At 42.6% G+C, this 27,912-nt stretch overlaps 1 protein-coding gene across 1 annotated transcript; it reads right to left on the reverse strand.

Moving 5' to 3' along the window:
- Positions 1–583: 583 nt before the first annotated feature.
- On the reverse strand, positions 584–24,127 carry IL1R2 (interleukin 1 receptor type 2). The gene is made up of 9 exons (XM_035115237.3): positions 23,962–24,127; positions 21,172–21,299; positions 20,815–21,073; positions 14,869–15,043; positions 10,268–10,442; positions 7,921–7,986; positions 4,169–4,304; positions 2,667–2,812; positions 584–917 (listed from the first exon to the last, which is right to left on the reverse strand). Exons 1-9 carry the CDS (start codon positions 23,973–23,975, stop codon positions 790–792), a joined length of 1,227 nt encoding a protein of 408 aa, XP_034971128.2. The 5' UTR covers positions 23,976–24,127; the 3' UTR covers positions 584–789.
- Positions 24,128–27,912: the final 3,785 nt, after the last annotated feature.

Raw genomic sequence — 27,912 nt, forward strand, 5'->3', positions numbered from 1 at the left:
CAATAATGTCCAGAGCAGATGACATAATTTCAAGCACCAAAGAGATTTGTGGGCCCCTTTCCTCTGCCTGCCATTTCCCCTTCCTAGCCCCTCCCAGCTGTGTACTTTTATACCAAACTGGCACAATTCCAGTGTCAGAGCGTAGTTGAAGGGATAAAAGACCTGTGAGGATAAGATAGGTGATGGAGCAGAGGGTTTCGCACCCCTGGCCTCACGTCCCTCTGGAAGAGCAATATTTGAAGGCATTAGCTTATCATCGTCCTGTTTAGTTTGGGTCTAAAAAATCACAATTAGGAATATCAGAAGCTTCCTTATACTGAGTCAGATCAATGGTTTTTCAAGCTCAATATTGTCTACACGGGCTGGCAGTGGCTCTCCAGGGTGTCCGACAGCGACCTTCCAGTCCTCCCTGGAGGTGACTTGGACTGAACATGGGGCGTTCTGCATGCAAGGCCAATGCTCTACCACTTTAAGAGCCCACTAGATGAGCTATGGCCCTTCTGACACACCTTCTGCTTCTGCAAGGACCAGCCTTATTTCTGACTAGTGTGAGGAGCCTCAAGCAGCAGATTTGAGAGGTAAATTAACTGGCAACAATTTGCAATTTATTTTATTAATATATATATATATATATATTACCACCGTGGGAAATTACATCAGGCTTTCCTGCCTGTGCCAGCAAAATGTCTTGGGTGATTTTTGTTTTCATCCAAAAGGTTTCTTGATATATTGGAGCAGATTACCGAGCGGTTGGTTTGTTTTTATGCTAAAAGAAGAACATTTTGTCCTTCAGGATTTGGCTGCAATATATCCCCTTGCTGATCTTCTCTTCCAACATTTATGCAGGCACACTCCTCCCGCAATCGCGACAACGAGAGCCACAGGAATGAGTGCCAAGTACCAAGACGTATCGCGTTCTATAAAAATAAAATAAAAATTGGTGTCAAACTTTGCACAGCCTAAATTTAAAAAAAAGCAGGGGTGTTATTTCATAAAGCCCACATATTTCAAACGGAGTATTGAATTCCCAGAAAGGTCATATGACATTTGAGGAAGAAAAATGGAAGAAACTAAGTTACAATGTTTAACAGCATAAAAGAAGAGCAGGCCCTTCTAGATCTGGGGAACTACCGTATTGGCCTGAATATAAGCCTCACTCCCCCCCCCCCAATTCCAACTGTGAAAAGTTAAAGTGTGGCTTATATTTGCAACCTTATGGTGTGCAGCCAGGAGCGTGGGGCAAACAGCGCCAGGAGCACAGCAAAGCAGCGCCCACCCAGTGCATAGTCCCCCATCTTCTCCCCCAAGGCCAGGAAGGGAGACAGCGAGGAAGGGGAAAGGCCATTGGCAATGCAGCTCGGCTCCCCCCCCCCCTCCATGCAGCCTGGAGCAGCAAGGAAGGGAGTGGCTTATATTCAGGCCAATACGGTATAATCTTGCCCAATATCCTATTTCCAAGAGAGGCCAGCCATATTTGAAGAAAGTGGATCCCTCTTTCATAATACAGTGGTACCTTGGGTTATGAACTTAATTCGTTCCGGAGGTCCGTTCTTAACCCGAAACTGTTTTTAACCTGAGGCGCGCTTTCGCTAATGGGGCTTCCCGGTGCCACCACACTGCCGCCGCACGATTTCCATTCTCATCCTGGGGCAAAGTTCGCAACCCAAGGTACAGCCATACCTCGGTTTAAGTACACTTCGGTTTGAGTACTTTCAGTTTAAGTACTCCGCGGACCCATCTGGAACGGATTAATCCACTTTCCATTACTTTTGATGGCAAAGTTCGCTTCAGGTTAAGTACGCTTCAGGTTAAGTACAGACTTCCAGAACCAATTACACTCATACTTTGGGTTAAGTACGCTTCAGGTTGAGTACTCTGAGGACCCGTCTGGAACAGATTAATCTACATTCCATTACTTTCAATGGGAAAGTTCGCTTCCGGTTAAGTACGCTTCAGTTTAAGTACTGTGCAGACCACCTGGAATGGATTAATCCACTTTCCATTACTTTCAATGGGAAAGTTTGCTTCAGGTTAAGTACACTTCAGGTTAAGTACAGACTTGTGGAACCAATTGTGTACTTAAACTGAGGTAGCACTGTACTACTTCCGGGTTAACGGAGTTTGTAACCCAAAGCGTTTGTAACCCAAAGCGTTTGTAACCCAAAGCGTTTGTAACCAAAGGTACCACTGTACCTTGTGAAACCACTCTCTCTTAGCCCAACAAAGCAAAAGGTAACACCCTTATACTGTCTGAGAATTGTTCCATGTAGCCAATTGCTGTCTACACTGACAGACAGCGCCCCCAGGCTTTCAAACAAGGGGCTAACCCTAGCTCTATCTTGAGTTGGAAGAATTAGATATTTTCTTTGCAGTTACCAACACAGCCATGATGCACAATCAGGTTCTCAACCCTGGTAACGTCTTGAAGAGCTGAACCATTACATTAACAAGTAGAAACAAAATTAAAAAAAATTCCTTCAGTAGCACCTTAAAGACCAACTAAGTTTTTATTTTGGTATGAGCTTGCTCATACCAACATAAATACATAGTTGGTCTTTAAGGTGCTACTGAAGGAATTTTTTTATTTTGTTTCGACTCAGACCAACACGGCTACCTACCTGTAACATTAACAAGTAGGGCAATAGTATTCCTACACAGACACATACCTTGTTGCTTTACTTGTGCTGCACGTATTTCATGCCCGAGACTATTATGGGCAACACATGTGAAGTCTGTATTGAAATCAGCTTCTTTCACAGGGTCAAAAATCAAGGGCACCTCAATGTAATTTTCACCATTTTCTACAAGTTCCCTAAAACAAGGAAACAGCAATTTATAGGATCACTTTTTTTTAATTGATAGCATTTCAAGAATGCTGTAATTTGATTTTTTTTTTTAGTCTAGCATTGTGTGGTGGGTGGGTGGTGAGGTGCATAACAATGAGCACAGCATTTTATAGCACATGGGAATACGTTCATTTCACTGCAACACCCTGATTTTGAATATTTTGTATTCAAAATAGTAAGAAAAGTGGGTTTGACAGGATCTCAGTAGTGAACCATTTTAATGTAGCTGTTAGTGTGTCAGGGGGATTCCACACTGCAACCAGGTTGTTGGCATGCTTTAACTTTTTGGATTTCCCCCAGAGAGGGAAAACCTTGCATGCAGCAGGAGCACCAATCCCACAATAACCATCTGTCTGGAAGCACTTTGAGACTAAAACCAGGACAATGCAGATTCATATTCTCATTCAGCCACGAAGTATACTATGGTGACTGAATAGGCTTTGAATGTGGTTTAAAGGTGAAAAATATAATAAATGATCTAGAGAGGAAGCTGCAGTTCAAGATAAGGAAAAGAGATATTAGGGACCTAATAGCTACTATAAATAAATTAAGATTTGCAGGGCCTGGTGAACTTCATCCAAGAGTACTAAAAGAATTCGCAGATACAGTCTCAGAGCCTCTGTCTATAATTGCTAAAAAATCTTGGGAAACAGATGAGGTCCCCATGGGCTGGAGGCATTAAAAAAGGGAGCAGGCGGAGGAACCAGGAAATGACCAACCGGTCAGCTTGACATTGATACCAGGAATTGTTCTGGAACAGATAATTAAACAGTCTGTCTGTGAGCACTTAGAAATGGATGTTGTGATTATGAAGAGCCAGCATGGGTTTCTCGAAAGCAAATCATGCCAGACTGAAATCGGACCCATAACTCTTTTTTGGATAGAGTTTCAAACTTGGTGGATCAGGGGAATGAATGGTAGGGATGTAACACGTCTTGATTTCAGTAAGGCTTTCGACAAAGTCCCCCATGATATACTTGTGGAGAAGCTGGTGAGCTAGATGATGTCACAGTTAGGTGGCTAGCTGGAGGTGATGCCAAAGTGAAGTGTAAGAGAACTATGTATACAATAATGGTCAGCCTCATCTTGAATTGGGATGTTTTCTTCTCATTGCTGAATCCAAAACTATGGCAGGGTTGTAGTGGCTAGAAACCTAACAGAGGACCAAGATCTGTTAATCTTGTGTATATATGTGCAAATAGAACCACGTATCCCAAAGATACTGCTGTCTCAAGTGACCTCCATTTTAAAGAAACTAAACCAAAGGTATGTGTTGGCACCTCTCACTGCTCAGAGATTGGGGTGAGCGTAAAAATACTTACTGACGTTCTCCTTCTGTAACTCTGCCCTTTTGATAAAGCCTACCAATGTAAGTTTTGTTGGCTAGCCACCAAACCTCAGTATAAAAATGGCTGCTTTCTCCAGTAAGCACTTTACATATCATTGTCAGTCGGGAACCTAGTTTTAAAAGGAAACATGGAAGTACTGTAAGAACAAACAAATGTTGAGTACTATGTTGAGCAATAATGGATATCACCACTCCTTAATTCTTAAGTCTTCTGAAGAGCTCAATACATTCTTATTTCAGTTGGCATTCAATGGCCAGGATTAAGTAGGTGTATTATGGTTTTATTGCATGCCCTTTGTTTTAATAAAATAAAATAAAAATCCTTCCAGTAGCACCTTGGAGACCAACTAAGTTTGTTATTGGTATGAGCTTTTGTGTGCATGCACACTTCTCTAAGGTGCTACTGGAAGGAATTTTTTTATTTCGTTTCAACTACAGCAGACCAACACAACTACCTACCTGTAACTAGAAGTTTGTTTTAATTGTTACCAAATCAGACTCCTTGGGGAAAGGTATATTAGAAACTGAACTAAATAAACCAACAAGTCTACCCGGAGAAGCAACTAGCCATTATTCATCATGTAAATAAATGTAAATGCTTTTAGTAAAACAAGTGGGAGAAGAAAATACAATTCTCACACCACTTCTTCTAAAGTCTGATTACCTGCAGACACTTAAAGTGTTGCAAACGTCTTGGTTTTTGTCCACTTCCAATGCAAATATTGGGCATCCAGTTCAGCACTTGGCACACGCCAGTCAAATATTGTCCTTAAACACTGCATGGTGCCCGGAATGCCACGGTATAGACGTCAGCTTACATTTTTCATATATTTGTAAGATTTATATCCCACTTTTCATCACCAAGCAATTCAGGGTGGGTCACAACAAGAGAAATATATCACCATTATAACAGAACAAAGGAGGCACTCATGGTGAGTTCCAGAACATATTTTTTCTAGAAAAATAGCACTGAGTGTCCTAATAAAAAGGATGCTTTAAAAATACTTGAGTATTATTTGACAATATTTGACCAAGCGTTTTTTGACCAATCGTCCAGCCTAGTAGGGGAACCAAGAAATAGGTGGATCAACTCTAGAGCATTGCAATAAACAACTGCCGCACTCCAGAGCTTTTATCATCAGCTAACAAGGATCTAATAGGATCAATAAAATGCAGCCGACCCCAACAATCTCAAGGCAAAAGTGACAGATAATTGTCCTGGCTGAGTGAAATACCTCAGACATCCCCTAGATGAGCAGCAACAGCCCAAAGAAGCAACATTTCCCAGAGATGCCTGAAGCCTCAAAATAAAAACACTTCTTTAGTAAACATCCCGGAAAGAGGAGTTGGAAGTGATGATGGTGGAAAGTGAGTTTGAACAGCTTCTTACAGAATTAAAGCAATAAGAGTCAATCTTGTTTAGCTGATGACCCTTTCTATTTATGCTAGCCAGGATCATGTGGCTTAACCACATCCTTCTTGAGTAAGGAACACATTCCAATAGCCTAGAATAGCATGAGTCACTGTACTTGTTTGCACATGGAATATTTTATTGCTGCAGAGAAGTTTTTTGTGTTTTTTTAATGACATTTGCTGGATCTCATTCAAAAGCACAGTATCAGCCGGAGATGGCCCTGACTTCAAAGGGCATTAGGTACAAAATTTCCTTCTCCCATGAAGGCACAATAAAAATATATGCTTTGTTTGAAAGGAAATCACTTTCAAACTCTTGCACATATTTAGCAATACCGATCACTTCCTCAATGCTTTTTTTGTTATTGTTGCAAATACTGTATGCCAAGTTAGACTTGAGAACACAGTGAACTCTTTGATACATACAATCTGCACTTGTCCGAATGATGGCAAGATGCAAGAAAATTACACACGTTGTTGTAAAATTGTCTGGCTGGTGATACAATTTGTATAAAATTAATACAAATTATTTTTTAAAAAGATGAAAGAAAAGCCTAGATTTAGCCACAATATAGGCCAACCTAGAAACCTACTGCCTACCGATTGCAGAGGTCATGTTGACATCCTCATTTCCTTCTACATTTGAAGACTTGCTCACACAGAATCCATGGTAGCTCACTAGGCTAGGCCATGAGGTTCTTGGTTCAAATTACCCAGAGTCCCTGTAAGTTGCACCAATTCTTTTTAGGACCTGGAATATGTGACCACTTGTGGACAAGCACACATCTCAGATCAGGTTCTGGGCTCCATATCCCAGCCAGCTTTTGACCTCTAGGTTGGCACAACGTGTTATGTACATGGAGCTGCCTCTGGAGATGGTTCAGAAACTTCAGCTGCTACAGAATTCAGCAGTTGCTTACCAGGGCAAGATGGTATGAAGATATATAATGCCAATCCTGGCCTGACTGAACTGGCTGCCAGTTAGTTTCCGGGTCCGATTCAAAATGCTATTTTTGACCTATGAAGCCTTAAACTGCTCAGGACTGCAATACTTCAAGGACCAAACTGACCTTTTCTGACGTGGCCCCTTGCATGTGGAATGCCCTCCCCAGGGAGCCTTGACTGGTGCCTTCATTACATATCTTTAGGGTCCAAGCAAAAATATTCCTCTTCTCCCAAACCTTTGGCTAATTAAACAATATATAGTCTTTTAAAACTGCGGGGGGGGGGGCAGTATTGTTTTCGTTTGTTACTACAGTATGCATTTTGGTGTTGATATATTGTAAACCACCCTGTGATCCTCAAATGAAGGGCAATTATGAAATGAAGGGCAATTTAGAAATTTAATAAAAATAAAAAGATTTTGGTAGGAGGTCTGGTGAAAACCTTTAGGCTAATGGTGTGGGGGGGGGCTTTTTCATTTCTTTCACAAGGCTGGTTTATCCAAAGAGCACACACATTCCTACATTTCCGGAATAGCTGTTAAACAGAAGAAATAAGTGTTCCATATTATTGACTTTCCCCAAGTATATAGAACACTCTTTTCTGCACTACACATATGTCATCTTTTTTTTTCTACTTCAAGTGTCATGCATGGGTTCTCACAAAGATATGGACCATATCTTTGACACCATGGTAGAGGAACAAAGTGCCAAAACTTTTTAAAGTGTTGTCCAAAGAAGAAAGGGTGTCTCGAGTGCAAGCGACAAAATGTCTTGGGAATTGTAGTTTGATGAGGGCGATCTGCTAAGAGCTCTAACCCCTAGACAGAACTTCAGTTTCAAAAGATCCCTGGATAAGGAGAATTAGAGCCAAACAACCTATCTCCTGTATTCAAGGTGTTCTTGTTCCATTTGTTCTAAAATACATGGAAGCCGCAGGTGGTTGAGTGGCCAACTGGCATGTCACCCTGTCCTGGCAGCTACTTGTTCAATCAAAATCACCCCAGTCTGATATCTGCCCAAGTAACTGGCAAGGAAAACGGTTCAGCTCCTCCACTCCTTTCCTCAGTTTTGAAGACATGAAGGAACAAGGCGGGGAAAGAATCATGACATGATACATTATGTGTAAGTTTGGTTTGGCCCTGTTCGCAAAAGGCTGAATTGTGGATCCTCTTCAGGAAGCAGCAGATATCATTAATTCTGCCACAATTATAGCAAAGTTAGTCAAACCACCATTAGCTGTTATTGTGGTTGGAACTAATGTAGTACTAAAACCCATTGGTAAGAAATTTAAAACTGAGTTATAATTCATATTTCATAACATAATGGTACTTTGTTTTCAGAAACTGCTTGAATAAATGATTGGCCTTACCGAGACCTGCTAATGTAATCTTTTCATTTGGGTAGACAATCACAGGTCGGCTTCTCTTCTTTTGGCCTAGTGAGAGTTCAGAGAAAAGATGTTGCAGAGAATTACATCTGCTTTTCTGATACAGCAATAGTTTCCATTATTTACCAGGATAGAGAAATAACCTCAGAAGAATAAGGCACGGCTGAAATTTAATTGTTATCACCAGAATGAACATCGATTAGAATTCCAGTGCGTTCAGAGATCTTGTCTCTCTCTCTCTTTCCTCTCTCTTTGCTCTGTGAAGTTTTCAGAGGTTCTCAGCTTGTTTTAAATGAATTGAAATGGGGGAAGAATGTGTAGTTCTTACATTGATGTGAAAACACATTAAGCACACTACCACCCCCTGCTGGTCAGCCTGTGTACTGACTAACAGGTAAATTAACATATATATCTATATTCATTTAACAGAGCAGCAGACAAAGAAACCTGTGCAAATTTAAAAATAAAAAGGGGGAAATGAGACAGGTGTATTTGTCTACCCTTTCCCACTATTAGTTAAATTTTGCATTCCCCGAGCTAATGGAAATCACCTCCCAGGGCTGTTTTTTGGCATAAACCACTCAGTTTTGCAAGTGGAGGCATTTAACCCACAAGCATTCTACCTCCCACAAAGACTGCAAATTCCTCACACTTCCACTGGCCACTAGCCAGCGATCTTAGTTCTCTTCTGAAACTATTTCAGGCCCTTATCTGAAGCAAATAGCTGGAATGTTGTGCTGGGTAAGCTCGGGGCTTTAGCAATTGGCAGTTGTAATGACGAGAAAGAGTATGAGTCTTTTCTTTCGCTGCCAAAATACATCCTAGGAAAGCTGTTTAGAGACAGGATGTGCACATTCCGTGAATCTGCAGTTGGGGAACTTTTCTGATCCTGAGGGAGACATTATTTTGACCTCAACAGAAGAGTGTTTGGGGGTGTGACAATGCATGAGAGGAGGGTTACCCATTTCCTTCCCATCGGTGACCCCATACATTAAAAATCAGCCCCACACAGGAGACTCAAAAATAGCCTTCTTCTAGTGACAACAGTGAACTGTTTTCAAGTATCAATAACTCCCTGTGGAGCAGTAAGGGGCTAGATGGGGAGGCCCCATGGCTCACATCTGGTCCACCTCTGGTCTAAATAGAATAGAATAGAATAATTTATTGGCCAAGTATCAACCATACTTGGAATTTTGCTTCGACTACATTGCAATGTAAAGAAAAAACGTACCTCATACAACCACTATTCCCCTCACAATACAACAGCATAGCGAAAAGGCCCTGACCACCAACTGGACTCCCTTCCGCCCACAACTACAGATTCAACAATTTGACAAGGGAAAAAGCTATTCTTGTGCCTAGACATTTTTGTATTGTCCTGTATCGACGTCCGGATGGGAGGAAATCAAACAGGATGCAAAGGGTCTACAGCAAATTTCTCTGCTCTCTTCCTGACTCGAGTAGAGGCAAACTAACTAACACCAATTACCCTCTCTGCAGTTCTTACTGCTCATTGGAGCCTCTTCTTATCCAGCTTAGAGGCTGTACCATACCAGACAGTAATGGAATTACAGAGGACAGTTTCAATAAGACCTCTATAAAATTGGACCAGCGATTCCTGGGGCAGATTAAATTTCCTTAGTTGTTGCAAGAAATACAATCTCTGGTGTACCTTTTTAATAATAATATTGATGATATCTGACCAATTCAATTTTTGAGAGATCATAGAGCCCAAGAACTTAAAGGACTCTACCACTACAACCATGTTACCAAGAATGGAGATTGGCAACAAGATGGGAGGACGCCTTCTAAAATCAATTATCATTTCCACTGTCTTTTGGGCATTTAGCACCAAGTTATTCCTGCTGCACCACAAGGCAAGACGATCTACTTCCTGGCCATATGCAGATTCATCATCCTCCCGGATGAGCCCAATGACTGTTGTATCATCTGCAAATTTCAAGATCTTAACTTAACTGATGGATCAGTTGAGGTGCAGTCATTTGTGTATAGAGAAAAAAGGCAGTGGGGAGAGCACACACCCTAAACTGACCGGCAATGGCTCTCCAGGTTTGCAGTCTTTTCCTGCCTTGCATAGAAATGCCACAGATTAACCCTGGGACCTTTCGTTTGCATAGCTTGTGTTCTGAGCAATGACTCCCTGCTATGCATATTTTAACAATATGCACATTTGTATAATTGATCCATGTGGAAAATTCAAAGTTTACTTCATACCAAGTTTGTATTTTTTAAAGCAAAGCAAAGTGGATCATCTATGTACAGTCCTGCTCATCATTGCATACTTTAGTACTTCAAGAGTAAACATTACCAAGTGCTTCTAACTGAATGGTCCTGGTGATATTATATTGTCCTGCTTCGTGCCGAAAGGTCAGCTGGCAAGTATAGTAGCCTGAATCATCCAAGGACACAGAGTTTATGATGAGATAATTTGTGCCCTTCAAAACAGCAAATTTTTGGTTGTCAATAGCCAAAGGTGTTGAGTCCTAGAAACAAAATAAAAATAAAAGTACACAAATAAAATGGGCAGCCAAACATTTAGTTATGAAATACAGCAGCCAAGAAGTCTTAAGGTGATTTTTCCCCCCAGTGAATTCTTAATGTCACTGAGCTAGTTTAACATCCATTGATGCAGCAATGGTGGCATTTTGGAAAGGCCATGAAGCAGTTGAAAGACTTTGCGGCAGGGGTCCGATTCCTGGCTAATTCCAAAGCAGAAAAGTGCCTCCAATAAGCTTTTTATACACATAAAGCTTAAATGCCACTGTTTATTAATATGTACATGAACACAGAGGATCTTGCAGTAAGCACCAGACCCACACCTTTCCCCCTAGTTTTCCCCGCACAGAGTCGGAATAAGAGTTATTTTCATTTTCCACAAATCCTGGTTTATTACATTCAAACCAAGGGCAATGGTTTAAAACAAGCTCTGACCAGTTTAAAAACAGGCGAACTTAACAAAAAACAAAAAAAACAATGGGTTATGAAGCTGGCTTCCTTAACTAAGCAGGGTTTGAAAGTGTGGCTATTTGGTTTACTCCTAACAATAAGCTAGGAAGTGCTGAAGGGGGAACTAACTGGAGAAGACATGGAGAGGGGGAGGGAAATGCAAGGTTCTGGGTGCTCAGTGCAGGCTCTTGTACATTACACCAAACTATGGGGCAAATGCAGCCAGGGCCGTCTTTACCCAGGGGTGCAAGGGGTGCGGGGCACCCAGGAGCCGAATTCTGGGGGCGCCAGGTGCCCACCGCTGAAGCCGCCTAAGCTCTAAACTATCTACCTGTTATGAAATAATAAATAATTTTGATCAAGCTAGAAAAACAAAATACATATACCTAGGTATGACCGAAATGTATACCTACAGTTTCACTAAAGGACTTTCGACTTGAGCTCATTTACCAAAGCCGCGCTGCGCCAAGAGCGGTACTTGTCATTCACAACAGCACCGTGCACGCAAAATTAACTCTTGCATCAAAATATTATGTTACGTATTGTATTGAGCTGCTATGTGGCAGCGGGGTCAGCGGCACCTTTGGCACAACTGATGTTTCTCCTAAGTAGGTGCCTAAACAATACTTATAAGTTTAAGTGTGGTGGTGTTGTATATTTAAGTACAAGTGTATTGTAAAGAAATGAGCAAATAAAAAAGTTGTTTTCTTTTTCCTCCCTTCTTTCGTAAACTAGAGATAAGGCGTAAGCGTGGTGTCTGACATGAGCATAATAAAAGTTAATTTGGGGGCTAAACTAAATTTGGGGGCGCTGGGTGGGTCTTTGCACCCCGGCAGCACATATGCTAAAGACAGCGATGAATGTTCAGCCCAGAAAGTCAGGCAGAGACAAAGGAAGATGGGGTTTCTATACCTTTAGAAGTGCACTAGAGTGACTAGTCGTAGGACCAACTCTAATTCCTGTGACATGCTCTACCTCCTCAAACCCCTTCTTTTTACACTGTTATTAAAGGTACGGGAAATCCTTTGCTTTGAGTAACTCTGGACTTAAATTCTCTTCAGTTTCAGTGTGGTGCCAGGAAAGGAAAGGGCTCTTTGTGAGGTCATTCTGTTGGAGTTTTGCAATAAACCACATGGTTACACAATAATGACTAACTATTGTAATGGCAGTGTAAGTGGAAAATTCCATATTGTATTGATCAACTAATGATAGATTAAATAAGGACAAGCCTCCGTTTCTGGTCCATATCACTTTTCACATGTGTTCACCCAGAAATCTTTTCCATCCCATATGTGCATTAATGGTTTTTTTTGGGGGGGGGGTTGTTTATTTATTTATTAAAAACCTGAGCAAGAAACATTTAAGTGCTTATTCTCAACTGCATTTTCTCTTAAAACATGCATTTTGTTTTCTCTCCAAATATTTTTCTTGATAATTTACATTGAACCGAAAATTATGTCAACAGCATCTGGAGAAGTGTGAGATCTGATGGGCATGTTCTGATCCACACATTAGTCAGTCCAGGAATTGCAGATTAGGCCAGTTCATATCAGAATGAGCGATGATCAAATTCCTCAGGCAAACCTGCTCAAAATGGTTCTCCATTACAAAGTCAACTTGGCACGATTCCAGAATAACTTTTTTTAAAGGATCTCGTGATCCTGGGCTTCACTTTCCATTCTTGGCCAGACACTGTTATCACTAAATAAAAACTCATGGTCTAGTCAGTTGCTGACAGACCTGGTTTCTAGTGAAAGGGCTATAAACTACAGATAAATTTAGCAGGGCTCTGCGGGATTTCAGAACTACTGCCCTCCAGTTACCAAGTCATTAGTGTCAAAATTTAATGTGCACTGTGCACATTCATAATTCAACAGAATTTACACATGGAAAATGGTTTGTTTAGAATTTGGAAGGAGTGGGTGGCTTTAATTAAGAGAAAAGGAGGAAATTAGTTTTGGCGAACTAAATTAAGTGCTGAGCAGTTAAAAAAAAATAGCCTCAGGCTTTGGACTCAACTTAGCATGGTTCTCTTGGATCAGAACTAATGCTGTATCTAGTCTAGCATTCTGAGTTTAACATGGAGATAACCAAGGCACAATGGCAACAACCTTCTTTTTTGGCATCGGTATCCGATGCTCAGGGCTATGCTGCCTCTGAACATAAAGAACATTTGTTTTTTGGGGGGAAAGCTTGTGATGGACCTCTTCTTTGTGAAAACAGCTTGTCATCTTAAATGCAAATATTCTAAAAACAAAGCAACCTAATGAAACTTTCAGGCTATTGTATCAAAGCTTTTAACTCAAGAGCACATCTTCAGGCCACCATAATCTAAGTCCACGTGGAAACGAGCTGTGGAAAACATAATAACAACTTTAGGATTCAGTCCACAGATCCTACTCACCATGGGACACGAACAAGCAAAAAACAACATTAAACTGTGTGTTGTAGATAGAGAACGACAGGTAGACCTAGCCAGGTCCCCCAAAAAATTAATTAGCAGAACTAGAAGATACTTGACTTCCCAAATGCCATACATAGCTAATCTCAAAATACCAAAACAACGAAGGGCTTTCACTTTGGCCCATTGTCAGGCCCTCCCTTCAGCAATTCAGGAAGGCCGTTATAGGAAGTTACCTTACAAGGAGAGGATGTGCCCATGTCATAGCTGCCAAGTTATCCCTTTTTTAAAGGGATTTTCCCTTATGCTGAATAGGCTTCCTCGCGAGAAAAGGGAAAACTTGGCAGCTATGGCCCATGTGGCTCTGGGCAGCAGGAAACAACGGAGCATGCCCTTTTTCATTGCCAGGATTATAGACATTTGAACTAGGTTTATCCAACCCATCTTATATAACTTTCCTGGGCGTTCAGAACAACACAACATCTCCATATTGCTACAGGATGAGAGCCCAGAAGTCACATATTCAGTCGCCAGATTTTGCACTGCCATGATAGATATTCGACAAAGAATGGTCTATGCCAGGCACGTCCAACAGGTAGATCATGATCTACCAGTAGATCACTGGACGTCTGTGGTAGATCACTGATAGATTCCTGGCTCCCCACAAAGAAGCTCAAAAGCTTTTGTCTCCCCTAATAAAAGCTCCACATTTTTGCCCTGCACCCCCAAAAACGGTCCTTCCTCCTCCCTAGAAAAGTTCAACAACATTGACTTGAACCCCCCAAAACAGGGCTTTCCTTCCTAAAAAAAAGTTCAACTTTAACCTGAACCCCCCCCCCCCAAAGTGGGTAGATCGCTGCTAGTTTTTAACTCTGTTAGTAGATTGCAGTCTCTTGGGAGTTGGCCACCCCTGGTCTATGCTACAATTCAATCCTAAACTGAAGGCCCATATTGTTAGACCCGCACTTCTGAAGCCTTCCCCATATAGCTGTGTTAACCGATCTTTTATTTTTTCTTATAAACTTTTACGCACCCATTTTCTATCCTTAATGAAGTATTCTATGTATATGTTTAAATCTACGTTTGGTTCTTGCTCCTATTTATTTAATAATTATTCATTTAGATTCAAACCATTATGCTATTTATTTAGATGCTTTGCTTATGCTGGTCTATGACCATAATAAAGTACTTGACTTGAAGGTCTTTGTTCAAAGCTACAGCTAATCCTAGGCTAAGGATGGGTAATTTATGTCCCTTGAGATGTGGTTGAACTACAGCTCCCATAATCCTGGACCCCTGGTCATGCCAGCTGCAGAAATCTAGCAACATCTGGAGGACCATTGCAGCCACAATTACGCTAAGATTCCAATTCAAATGAATGGACTTAGGCATGTCATAACCCTGCATAGGATCAGTCTGAGGTATTACAAAATTGTGCAATTTCTACCATACTGTCAGCATCTTATGAGTGCAGTACAGATGATAGTCCCCTATGGGTTTGGATACTGGAAGTCCAAGTTCAAATTCCCAAACTGCCATGAAGAAATTACCCATAATAATACCTTGTACCATTTGAGTTCGTAGCTTGTATTCTTTTGTACAAAACTCTCCAAGGCGGGACAGACAACCTTTCCAGGACTAAATGTGAAGGCCTTCTGGAGATAGGAAATATTTCGAACAGCGCTTTTCTCCACAACTGTGAGAGGAACAGACACATCAGCACAGTAAGAAGAATTCCTGCAAATGGGCAGGGGGAGAGAAGAAGAAATAAGACATTCATACCCAACAAATAAAGATTTATCATTGCACCATAACCCACCATGGCTTTTTATTGTTCAGATTTAACCATTTTGAACAAGTACACACAGGACACTAAAATCACCGCCCTCTGAAAAAGCATCATTGGTTGGCAACTTGATTCTTCCGACAATACAAAATACTCTAGCTGAGGGACCTGAGCAGCCCCGCTCCTGCTGATTTCAGAGCACACGGAACACAAGTGCCAATATGACTAGATTGGCTTGGCTTCCCGACAGGAGGAACAAATTGTACTGAGCTTATTTCTGCTTTGTTGTGGTGTGGGTGGGTGTGGGTGTGTTAAACTTCGGAAGGACAAATATCAGTATAGTGGTACCTCGGTTTGAGTACACAATTGGTTCCAGAAGTCTGTACTTAACCTGAAGCGTACTTAACCTGAAGCGAACTTTCCCATTGAAAGTAATGGAAAGTGGATTAATCCATTCCAGACGGGACCGCGGAGTACTTAAACTGAAGCGTAGTTAACCTTGAAGTGAACTTTCCCATTGAAAGTAATGGAAAGTGGATTAATCCGTTCCAGATGGGTCCGCAGAGTACTCAACCTGAAGCGTACTTAACCCGAAGTATGAATGTAATTGGTTCTGGAAGTCCGTACTTAACCTGAAGCGTACTTAACCTGAAGCGAACTTTCCCATTGAAAGTAATGGAAAGTGGATTAATCCATTCCAGACGGGACCGCGGAGTACTTAAACTGAAGCGTAGTTAACCTTGAAGTGAACTTTCCCATTGAAAGTAATGGAAAGTGGATTAATCCGTTCCAGACGGGGCCGCGGAGTACTTAAACTGAAAGTACTCAAACCGAAGCGTACTTAAACTGAGGTATGACTGTAGATACATCTCATTCAAATGTATTTTTAGACAATTAGGAAGTATTTTATAGACATATTTCGGTAAATCTATTAAGATTTTAGTATACCCGGCAATATCGGAATAGGTTTGGGGCATCAATTTATTTGGCTCTGTGGGCCTCAGCCGACAGTTCTGCCTTTTAAGCCGAGTAGCTGTCAGTCGGGAAGTCTTCCTGAGCTTGTGCAGCAGCCGCTATAAATTGAGAAAATTGTTTGGGAAGGAAGGACAAAGCACTGCAAGCCTTGAGGAAAGAGCGGGGGGGGGGGAGGGCCTGTCTTGTGATGTTTCTCTAACCTGAGAGACAACTAACAATAAGCCATTGCAGTAACAAGTTAGCAGAACCAGGACTGAAGGACTGAGCAAGAAGACACTGACGGACAGAAGAGATCCTTAGCTGCTGGAGACTGTTGTTGTTGTTGTTGTTGTTGTTGTTGTTGTTGTTTAAAGTTCCTTGCTCATGAGGAGAAGCACAAGCCAAGGTTTGTATCTGAGACTGTACAGGGATGTTTGTAGGCAGGAACCTGCTTCATCCCCCCCCCTTTTTTTTACTCAGATGAATGTCCTGTAAATCTAACTCCACAAACACACAAACAATAATATCATATGGCAGTGGTTTTCAACCAGGGTGCCATGATGGTCAGGGGTGCTGCAGGCAACTCTGGCCTCTGTCCCTCTTTCCTTCCCTCCCTCCCTATTCTGATGCCCTCTCGCATCTCTGCCTCTCAAAGGCTTGTGTGGCTGTTTATTGCAGCAGCCCTGGCAATTGTTGTTGTTGTTTAGTCGTGTCCGACTCTTCATGAGCTGTTGCCTCTGGGAGGCACCTCTGTTTGGGGCAGGGAGGGCAGCTCAAAGACCAGGGACTGTTGCAGCAGCTGCCCAGGGGACTCCCAAGGAGAGGGGAGAGGAGGCTGAGGGAACACTCCACAAGGGAGGGTGTTTGTGAGGGACTGCCAGCTCTGCAGGCAAGGGGCGGCATAACTGGGCTCCTGAGCCCCACAGAGGTGCTGCAGAAAGAATGTAGTTGGTCAAGGAATCCATGGACTCAAAAAGGCTGAAAACCTCTGCCATATGATGTCAGGACTCGGGAGTTGTCCTGCTTCCTCTTGTGAGCTAAACAGCCAGAACTGAAAATCTGCACTCCAGGCCTTATTGACTTCAGTATAAAAGGGATCAATAAAGCCATCAGCTGACTTGCGCTTAAATGGCAATCTTGGTGAAAATAGGAGAAGCCCAGGTGTTTGAGAGGTATGGATATTGGCAGCACAAGTTTGATCAGGCTGCAGGAATAGACAGATAACCTTCAGAACGATCCAGTGTCACAAAGATAGGATTCACATCAATGCCAGGGCCATTGGGTTGCCCTTTCGATGCTGTATAATAGATATGACCTATGACTCCTATGGAGAAACTGCCACAGATACTGGGGACTCAGCTAGGCAGCAGCAAATATAATGCTTTAAGTGCATTATACAAATGTGACACTAGATGGCAATGGTGGGCTTATGGCAAATTCAATATATATTTTCAAAACCTTTTTTTAAAAAAAAAAAAGCATTTCCATGGCGTTTTATATGTGTGTGTCTAGATTCCACCAGGGTGTAAGCAAGGAGCAATGCACACTTTGTGCACTCGTTTTGTTTACTTGTTGTTTTGTTTTGTGTGGAGTGTCTGATTTGGAATTTATGCAGTTGGAAAAATCTGCTTAAAAACAAATAAACAGTCATGTAATGCAAAGCCACCATTGAATACAGCTCAGGGTGTGTATCATTTTTAAAAAAAGCTAGATTAAACATTTAAAATACTTTTTCTGAGGCAGAAGAGAAGCCAAGGTCACAAACTGCAGAGAATATGGATGGGGGCCCTTCTTTGTCTAAAAGATCCACCTATATTGATCTGTTATATACATTTCAAGCTGATTTCTGATGTGTTTTAATTCTTCTTCTTTTTAAAAAAACTAATTGTATGGTTGATTTTATGTTGTTTATCACTATATATTTTTTTCTGAAAATAAGTTAGTTTGCACATAGATTTTCTGTCCTTAGAAGCCCCGACAAAATTGGCATTCCCGGTTCCTGGAGCAAAAGCAGCAACTATTAAACCAGCCTACATTTGTGATAAATCCTTTGCGACCTGAGGACCGGGCTGAAAAAGGTGTATGTTGTTCTGCTCATGATTACTTGGCAAGGAACTACATAGGTTTGACTTGGATTTTTCATTAGGACGTAATATCTTCCAGATGAATTTGCTTGCGGGATTAATATAGAGGCATTATAATGGAAATGACATTATGAAATAAAACAGCATCAGCCGCTGACTTTTTAAAAATCATTCGCATATCCTCTGCAATAAGTGTCCTCTTTCTGCATGTATGCCAGTCCCCCTGAGGTTTACACTGAAAGTCTTGCATGCTTTTCATTGCACATGTCCCTTGCCACTCAGTGGAGTAACTTCTGGTATTAAGTACATTGCAACACCACAGGACACTGAGCACATCTGTGTTTCTCTACTGAGCAACCCTGGGACACTTTTCTGTCTGCAAGACTGCTAAAATATTTCTCAGAGGTAGTGTAAGAGCTGTTTCATCATTATCAGGCTCAACAGCGTCAGTATCACTCTCAGGGGAAATTATTTTTTTTCGGGGGACATCTTTTCCGTTTATCAGCAATGACCAATTTAAGACATTTGAAAATGCAAGCCCATCCCCTTCCATCTTTCATTTCTTAGGTAAAGGTATAGGGACCCCTGACCGTTAGGAGTCGCGGATGACTCTGGGGTTGCGGCATTCATCTCACATTACTGGCTGAGGGAGCTGGCGTACAGCTTCTGGGTCATGTGGCCAGCATGACTAAGCCGCTTCTGGCAAACCCGAACAGCGCACAGAAAGGTCGTTTACCTTCCCGCCGGAGCGGTACCTATTTATCTACTTGCATTTTGACATGCTTTCGATCTGCTAGGTTGGCAGGAGCAGGGACCGAACAATGGGAGCTCACCCCGTCACAGGGATTCGAACCGCCGACCTTCTGATCGGCAAGCCCTAGGCTCTGTGGTTTAGACCACAGCGCCACCCGCATCCCTTTTGTTTCTTACTGGAGGGCTAAATGTGATTGAAATTCCTTGCGGATGTCACTTTTAGCTATTGACTGCTACAAGGATCACACAAATTCAGGTGTTCAAACAGGTGGCGACAGGTGGGACCACAAAAGACCAGTTCTGTAAGGAACCACTTTCTGCACTCCAGACAGGCTCCCTATTCTAAACACATGCCCTGAACAGACATCAAGGACAAGTTAAGGCCAAACCCTGCAAGCTGATGCTGTCTATTGTCTATGAACTGGTTTTTTAATTACTTCTTTTCTTCCACTTTTTAACAAAATGCAGGCACTGAGGCTACAACATGAGGAGCAAAATGGATGTCATGGTGGGGAGGCTTCTTGACCTTCCTTTTCCTTGAGCCACTTTCAATTACGGTAAAAATCACACCCATTCCTGCCCATAAAGATGGAAAGTGCATGTTAGGCTGCTGCAAAGCTTCTGCCTGGCTACTTGCCTTCATCAAGCCCGGGAGGAAACTTCTCTTTTCCAACCCCATATCATGGACTATTCATTAACCCACATGAAAAACAAAGCAGCGCTTAATGTGACCATTAATTACCAAAATTGTAACCATTAATAAGTATGCATAGTGCTTTCTAGAGTGATAGTGTTAATAATCATCAAAACATTGCAGGATCTTCAAAGCTCATTTCATGCCCCTCTCCTTGCAAAAGACACAGGTGCCCCAAGCTCTTCCCCTCAGCTACTTGCATTTCAATGAATGCTTTGCCCTTCCTCTTTCCATACCACCTGCAAAGTGCCCACATGCATAGGTAAAGGTAAAAAGGGTAAAGGACCCCTGGACGGTTAAGTCCAGTCAAAGGCGACTGTGGGGTTGCAGCGCTCATCTCACTTTTAAGGCTGAGGGAGCTGGCGTTTGTCCACAGACAGCCTTCCAGGTCATGTGGCCAGCATGACGAAACCGCTTCTGGTGCAACGGAACACTGTGACGAGTGCCAGAGCACACCGAAACACCGTTTACCTTCCCACCGCAGGGGTACCTATTTATCTACTGGCACCGGTGTGCTTTCAAACTGCTAGGTTGGCAGGAGCTGGGACAGAGCAACAGGAGCGCACTCCATTGCGGGGATTCAAACCGCCGACCTTTTGGTTGGCAAGCCCAAGAGGCTCAGTGGTTTAGACCACAGCGCCACCAGCATCCCTTGTAGTGCCAGATATACACAGAGTTCAAGACATCTCCTTGCGGGAGAAACATGACTGTCCTCCTCGCTCCACACATGAAACAAGAATGCCAAAGAAAGGAAGCGTAAGTCACTTCCACATTCTACGACCACAATTTAACAACAACAACAACAACAACAACAACAACAACAACAACAACAACAATGTCCAGAGCTGAGGAGCCATACCCTCTTGGTGATGGTGGCTTCCCCCTGAAGATGCAAGTCACACATATGACATGTATGCATGCCACATGCCACACACACACACACACACCAATCTTGGGTACAATATGGTACCTTTGGTACACTGAAGTTATGTGGATGAAGATGGCCTCAGATACGTTGTAGCAAAAAAAAAATCCAATACATTTATTCTCTGCTCTAAAGAACACTTACTTCTCCATGTATCTTACCTTCTCCAACACTTGATAAACAGTACCCCAGATCTGTCTTGTAAATCCATTGCCAGTAAGTCTTCAGTGATGCATGAATAAGATTAATTGCATGTTATCTGGTTAACCCTATGTAGCCTAGGCTAACAGTCTTGTGCCTTAGAATGCCTACCTTCGAGTACAGATATACTCCCCAGAATCCTCAGTGGAAGCTGGCAAAAACCAAAGAGCATCATCTTGTAAGAGAATTCTTGTTTCTTTGTATCCTGCAGGGATAATTGTTGCTGAACCATTTTTCCCCCAGGTGAGATTCAAGGGCTGACCAAAAGCATCCATCTGTTTGTATCTCAAAGGAGGGCATTTGAGGACCACTGGTTCTCCTGCCAGTACAAAAGTGGACCTGAAATGCACGGTGCGATCTTGGCAATTATCTACATAAGAAAAGAATTGCTTTGTATTAAAAAGAAGAAGAAAGAAACACTGGAATGTTCTAAACCAGGACTTGGCCATTGATGGTTACTGCTTTCACCTGCACTTCCCGTACGCTGGATTCGGAAGGCAGAAGAATCCAATGTACTGGCAATGAAAATACATAAGAGCCTGGGCACCATATTCCATAGAAAACAGGAAAGAGAAAGATGGATGACACCTTGGAACCTGCGAATGAGAAGAAGAGTGTCAAAACAACAGAAGTGCTCTAAACTAGATGGTGACTAAACCACTTTATTTAGAACAAACTGTTAGGCACGAGAAAAGCCCGCCAGAAATATCTCTTCAACTGCCTGACAGCCTTGTCTCTAGAGCTCCTGGGCTTAAAACTGGAACTGGCATTACTCCAGACTCTGATGAAAACATGGATTGGATTCCCTTTACATTAGTGATGGCCAACAAGCATTTCACCACAACTCACGCCCAGAGTACAAAACAGTGTCTCTGTTGTGGACAGTGAAGTGCATATGCTGTACTGCTCCATCAGTGCTTGGTGTAACTTTGCTTCTCGTCTTTTGAACTTGGGAGTAGATAGTCTAGTACTGGACTGGAACACTGCAGACTGGATCATGGCCTAGATAAACTCATAGGACCCTCCTGTTCCATCCTGAAGTACCACAGTCTCTGGCTGCCTGTGGCAGGTTTGCCAGGCATGTTCTAAAACCAGGGTGACCAAATTGATACCTGTCAGATGTTTGGGACGACACCGAACACCATCTGATGCTCAGCCTGTATATATGTGTGTAAAAAAACCCCAACCCTCATCTATCACAAAGGAACCACAGCTTCCAATGACCAATGAACCAAGATCAAAAGTATTCTACACTTTAAAAAAAGGGGGGGGGGAGTAAATCACTTTGAGACTTCTTTTTGTAATAAGTTGACAAGTAAACATAACAAATCAAAATAAATGTGTTGGCACCCCTGAAGTGGGCTGTGTACAACTGGAGATGAACAACTTAATATGTTGTTCTTAATATGGATGCCTTAGGCGTCCATTTTCAGCTCAACTTTCTCCACTCCACATTATTTCTCCCAACCGACAGTTGACTGCTCTTCTCTGCTGACTAGAACCACCAGCCAACCAAAGTCTTATTGTTTTCCAGACCAATCAAAATGAATTTATGTGATCCAAGCCACATCTACAAATACTAAAAGTGATGATCTCTCTCAGTTTTCAGAATCTGCTGCTAAGCAGCTACTGCTAAACAGGCTTGCAATATAGTAACAGTGCAAGGTTGTGACTTTAACAGTCACACTCTGACATCAACACAGACCACATAACTAACTTCCCCTCCCCCCAGCACAAAACATAATCGTGGACACAACATTTCTCCACAGTCATATATTCATATTTAAGTCCTGTGACCTAAATTCAGGGGACTTAAAGCCAGGTGTTTCTAGTATTGCTTGCTGAAAGGCTTCCAAAACACTGTATTTTAAGCTTGTCAACATCACACACCTTTTTTATGCAACCAAAGTTTATTTTAGAAGGGATACTGTTTGCTAAAGAGATATGGGTCTATTGTGTGTTGTGAGCAAACCCAAATCTTTCCTTAGATTATTTACATATTTAAAGTATGTTTGGGAAAAGACAAAGGAAAGCATGGCTTTTGCTAGAACTCAACTTTCAGCAATTTAAAATTATTATTCTGGTTTATTATTCTGGTTTCTTATTGCTGTTTCCTAAACTCCACAGGAAGAAGCTTGCTGAAGGATGTTTGAATTAAGTTCATGGTTACCAACTATTAGGTATCTGAGCACTGAAAATGCATGGTCTACACATTACTCAATACATTTTGTGCAAGTTCATGTTTCTGGTTCTAATCTGAAACGTGAGTCATGTTCTCCAAACCAGGATATAAGCCAAAATCAAAATAAGGGAAGTGGGCACACTGTCTTTCTCTAAAATTTAACCTTCTTAATATAGCTGACCAAGCTTTTTCTGTACCATCTAAAGTTCTTCTGACAGCAGCTCCAGCCACTGGCTAACCTTAGCCCCCTAGATTGTGAGAATGATTTTCCTATCCTTGAGGACATCAGATAGAACCCAAGTCCATTGGCTCCCAGTGAGAGTGATGGATACATGATTGCTTTGGGCAAGGGAAAGGAGGATCTTTCTCTGGTGGGAAAGAGAGGTACATGCGTAGGGTAGCATGCACAGGGAAATGCTGAAGTGCAAATCAGTCCCCTTTGGTATAAAATCGAGGGGGAATAGGCAACAGAATGTGGAAAGGGGCCAATGGAGCTCTATGCCCTTAGAAGACTAGGAGTACAAAGCCATGTGCCACAAATCTGTATATAGCAGTCTATAAGCATAGATGCAAATTTAGACTGAGTTCTGTCCTTTAAGCAAAGTTGCAAAAGCAGGAAGGGGCACCCACTAAAACACCCCACAATGGGTGGTTTCAGTCCTGGGTTTTTGGAGTGGACTATAGGAGGCAAGCAGTGTCCATTTACCTCTCAACAGAACCTCTCAGCAGACACAGGGCCACCAATTGCCCCATGCTGCAAACCAACCAATGTTGACTATATTTCATGCCCTTCATGAAAGAAAGCAAAAGCAAAACCTCATAGAAGTCTTTCATTCCTTGACAAAAGGTCTCAATTTTTAAGTCATATGGAATCTACAGAGTTTTACTTCACCAAATATAGTTCTGTGAAGACCTCTGCATACGTCTTATTATAGTCAATAAATAGTTGCAAGAACCATCCGCACTCATATGCTTGGTCCATTAGCTCCCCCCCCCCCCCTCACTTTTGAACAAACAATCGAACTGTCCATGTTTTATTACTCTGCTATCTCCACAAAGAAGCATTTCACACTTACCCAGATCTCTGCATCTTTTGTCTTGGAACTTTTCAAAGAGCTGTAAAGTACTTTATCTTAATGGAAGAGTCTCAGCAGATGGACTTATATATATATGTGTGTATGTATATATCAGAAAAACTTACGAAAACTTGCCCAAGTTGCCCAATTCTGATTTGTCAGAACAAAAGAGGTATGAGGTACACCTTTCCAGCGTTTCGAGGCTATGGGGAAGAAGAAAACCCAATACTTGTTCAAAGCAAGGGGAAGTGACTTCCTTTTTTATGACGCTGTTTGTTTCCAGTGGGAGGAAAAACTTACAATTAACCTCAGACAACAAAAGTGGTTTTTACTGTTGCTAATCAGTTGACAATGTTAGCATTTGTAGGGCTGCCAGCCAGAAAAAAAGAATTTAGGTTGATCTTCTACCTTATAACCATTAACTGGTTGCATTATTAATTTTTTATCATTCATTACATTTCTATACCACCTTTCATGTGAAGACCACAGGACGATTTACAATATAAAAACACAAAAATATATAACAAAGTAACAAAGCAAAAACACCCACCCAAGTTAAAAGGCCATGTTGTTTAGTCGTTTAGTCGTGTCTGACTCTTTGTGACCCCATGGACCAGAGCACACCAGGCACTCCTGTCTTCCACTGCCTCCCGCATTTTGGTCAAACTCATAAAAGGCCATAAATTGTTTAATTAGCCAAAGGCCTGGGAGAAGAGAAACGTTTTTGCCTGATGCCAAATATATATAAATATATATGAGGAGAGCATTCCACAAACAGAGCGACAGCAGAGAAGGCCCGTTCTCGCGTTACCATCCTCCACACCTCTTGTGGTGAGGACACTTGAAGAAGGGCTTCAGAGATGAGCACAGGGTCCAAGTTGGTTCATATGGGGAGAAGTGGTCCTTGAGGAATTGCAGTCCTGAGCCATTTAAGGCTTTATACAGTATGTCAAAACCAGAACTGGGCCCGGAAACTAATTGGTAGCCAGTGCAGTCAGGCCAGGTTTGGCATTATATGCTCATACCATCTTGCCCAGGTGAGCAAACTGGCCGCTGATTTCTGCACCAGTTTCCAAACTGTCTTCAGAGGCAGCCCCATGTATAACGCATTGCAGTAATCAAACCAAAGCTTAGACAGCTGAAGCTGATGGAAGGCACTCTATGCCACTGAGGTCACCTGAACCTCAAGTGACAGCAATGGATTCCAGGTATATACCTGCTCCTTCAGAAGAAGTATAACCCCATCAAGAGCAGGCTATCTCCCACCCATCCGGTCTAGGGAACCACCCACTAACAGTACCTCAGTCTTATCTGGATTGAGCTTCAGTTTGTTGGCTCTCATCCAGTCCATCACCGAAGCAAGGCAACAGCCCAGCACATCCACTGCCTCACCTGCAGATGTAAATGAGTAGAGCTGTGTGCCATCAGCATATTCCTGACAACCTACTCATAGCTGCCAAGTTTTCCCTTTTCTCGCGAGGAAGCCTATTCAGCATAAGGGAAAATCCCTTAAAAAAAGGGATAACTTGGCAGCTATGAACCTACTCCCAAACCTCAGATGACCCCACTCAGCAGTTTCATGTAGATGTCAAACAGCATAAAGAATAAACTCTGAGGATCCCCACTTTGAAGGCTCCATGGGTCCAAAGACACTCTGCAACCGTCAGGCTCCAGAAATTACCATTCAGGTAGGACTGCAAAGCGGCAGCATCCACCCGCAACGCAGACAGCCACTCCAGAAGGATACCATAGTTGACGGTACTGTAAACCTCTGAAAGGTTAACCTCTGTAAACCTCTGAAAGTGGTTTAGCAGGCACACATTTCCCCTGTCTATCTCCTGACAGAGGTCATTATACAGGGAAGCCAAAGCAGTTTCAGTGCCAAAATCAAAGTTAAACCCAAACTGAATTGGATCCAGAAAACTGGTTTCCTCCAAGACCGCCTGGTACCAAAAACAAACAACAGATAGGCTCTTTTGAAATACTGAAGAATAACAAGGTAACTTGGCTGTAGTCAAATCCCTCAAAACGTACAGTTGGTGTCTGCAAAATTTGTCTTGTGTAACCAACCCTACACATATTCATAGTACAAAGCCATCTTCAGTATTTGGAAGAAAAAACAAAATGTAACTATTTCCCTCTTCAAAAAGGTTATAAATTGTCTGCTGTAAGCCAGAAATTAACAGGAAGATTCAGTTTAAGACTTCCGGGGGGGGGGGATACAACTCCAAATGACTCAGAAATCTATTCTGTGGAACAATTGTATCCACAGAATAAAGAATTTTATAACATTTTCCTTGTCTAATCTGATGATTCTGCACCCAAGGAAAAATCACGTAGCCCATTAAACCTCTCTTTCTCTCTGTCATGAGCTGTGACTACCTCTGGCATTTATTTGTCATAAGTAATTGCTGCCGTCTGCTTTCCCCACGGACAGGAACATAGGAAGCCTGCCTTATACTGTACTGAACTGGGGGACTGGTCCATCTAGTTCATTATTGTCTACACTGGCTGACAGAATAACATCAGAGCTGGGCCAAGCCAATGGCCCGCCTGCTGCAGCATTCTCATAGTGGCCAACCACATGCTGGTAAGCAACCCACAAGCAGCTCTCCAGAGTTTCAGACAGGGGACATCCAGCTAGGGATGGGGGAGGAATTTGATGCCAATTACATTTAAAGCCGACTCTCTCAAAACTGCAGATTTCAAAACCGTATGAGAACCAAAGCACAGTCATCCATGAAAATTTGAACCCATCAGAATCTTGCAGGGCCGTTCTCCACCAAGCAATGTTTACCCAAGTGCAAAAAGGTAAAGGGACCCCTCACCATTAGGTCCAGTCGTGACTGACTCTGGGGTTGCAGCGCTCATCTCACGTTATTGGCTGAGGGAGCCGGCCAGGGCCGTCTCAAGCAGGTCGGGCGCCCTGGCGCTGAGGCGCTGAGATCGCTCCGGCGCCCCCTGCCCTCACAGTGCACAGCGCGCAGCACGGCTTCCTCGCAGCTTCCTCGCGCAGCGCCCCCCCCCGCCGGCCCGGCGCCCTGGCACCCTGCGCCACCAGGAGTGCACCTAGAGCCAGGCCTGGAGCCGGCGTAAAGTTCCCAGGTCATGTGGCCAGCATGACAAAGCCACTTCTGGCGAACCAGAGCAGCACACAGAAATTCCGTTTACCTTCCCGCTGTACTGGTACCTATTTATCTACTTGCACTTTGACGTGCTTTCGAACTGCTAGGTTGGCAGGAGGTGGGACAGAGCAACGGGAGCTCACCCCATCACGGGGATTCGAACCGCCAACCTTCTGATCGGCAAGCCCTAGGCTCTGTGGTTTAACCCACAGCGCCACCTGTGTCCCGCACTCAAATGCATATATTAGGACAAAACGTGCATTCAAAAACTAACAGTGAAAATAACATGCAGAATGCATATTAGTATTGCTTGTAAAAACGTTTGCTGCTTTTCATGTGTCTGTCTAGTCCCTAAACAGCCTGAGCCACAAGTGTGCATGGTCCCAGCATCCTCAAGCAACTGGATATAACTGGTCCAAATCATGAGGGGGTTTTCATTATGTGATAGCAGCTGGAAGTAATAAAAAGGAAGGTGAACAGGCTAACTAGTCTGAATTCTCCCAATAATGAATGCTTGCTAGATCACTAAAATTTAAAATAGCCTGATTTCTGGGGAATGTATATTTTATTTGGCTGGTTAAATGATATACATATTATTCACAAATTTAAGATCTTATGACAAGCATTCATAATTTTCTGCACCGTTTGCAAAAACATATGCACAATAGTGCTGGTATAACTCAAGTTGAGGCCAGTCAATGATTAGGTGGTCTCTGACCTGCAGGTTTTAATGGTGGTGAAGAGCAGAAGACTTGAGCTTTCCGTATCAGCTCTTAGCAGTTGGTAAGTCTTGGCTGCCTTTGTATAATAGAACAAAGTGAACAAT

Source organism: Zootoca vivipara, chromosome 4 (genome assembly GCF_965207765.1).
Source record: "Zootoca vivipara chromosome 4, rZooViv2.hap1.1, whole genome shotgun sequence".
NCBI lineage: Eukaryota > Metazoa > Chordata > Lepidosauria > Squamata > Lacertidae > Zootoca > Zootoca vivipara.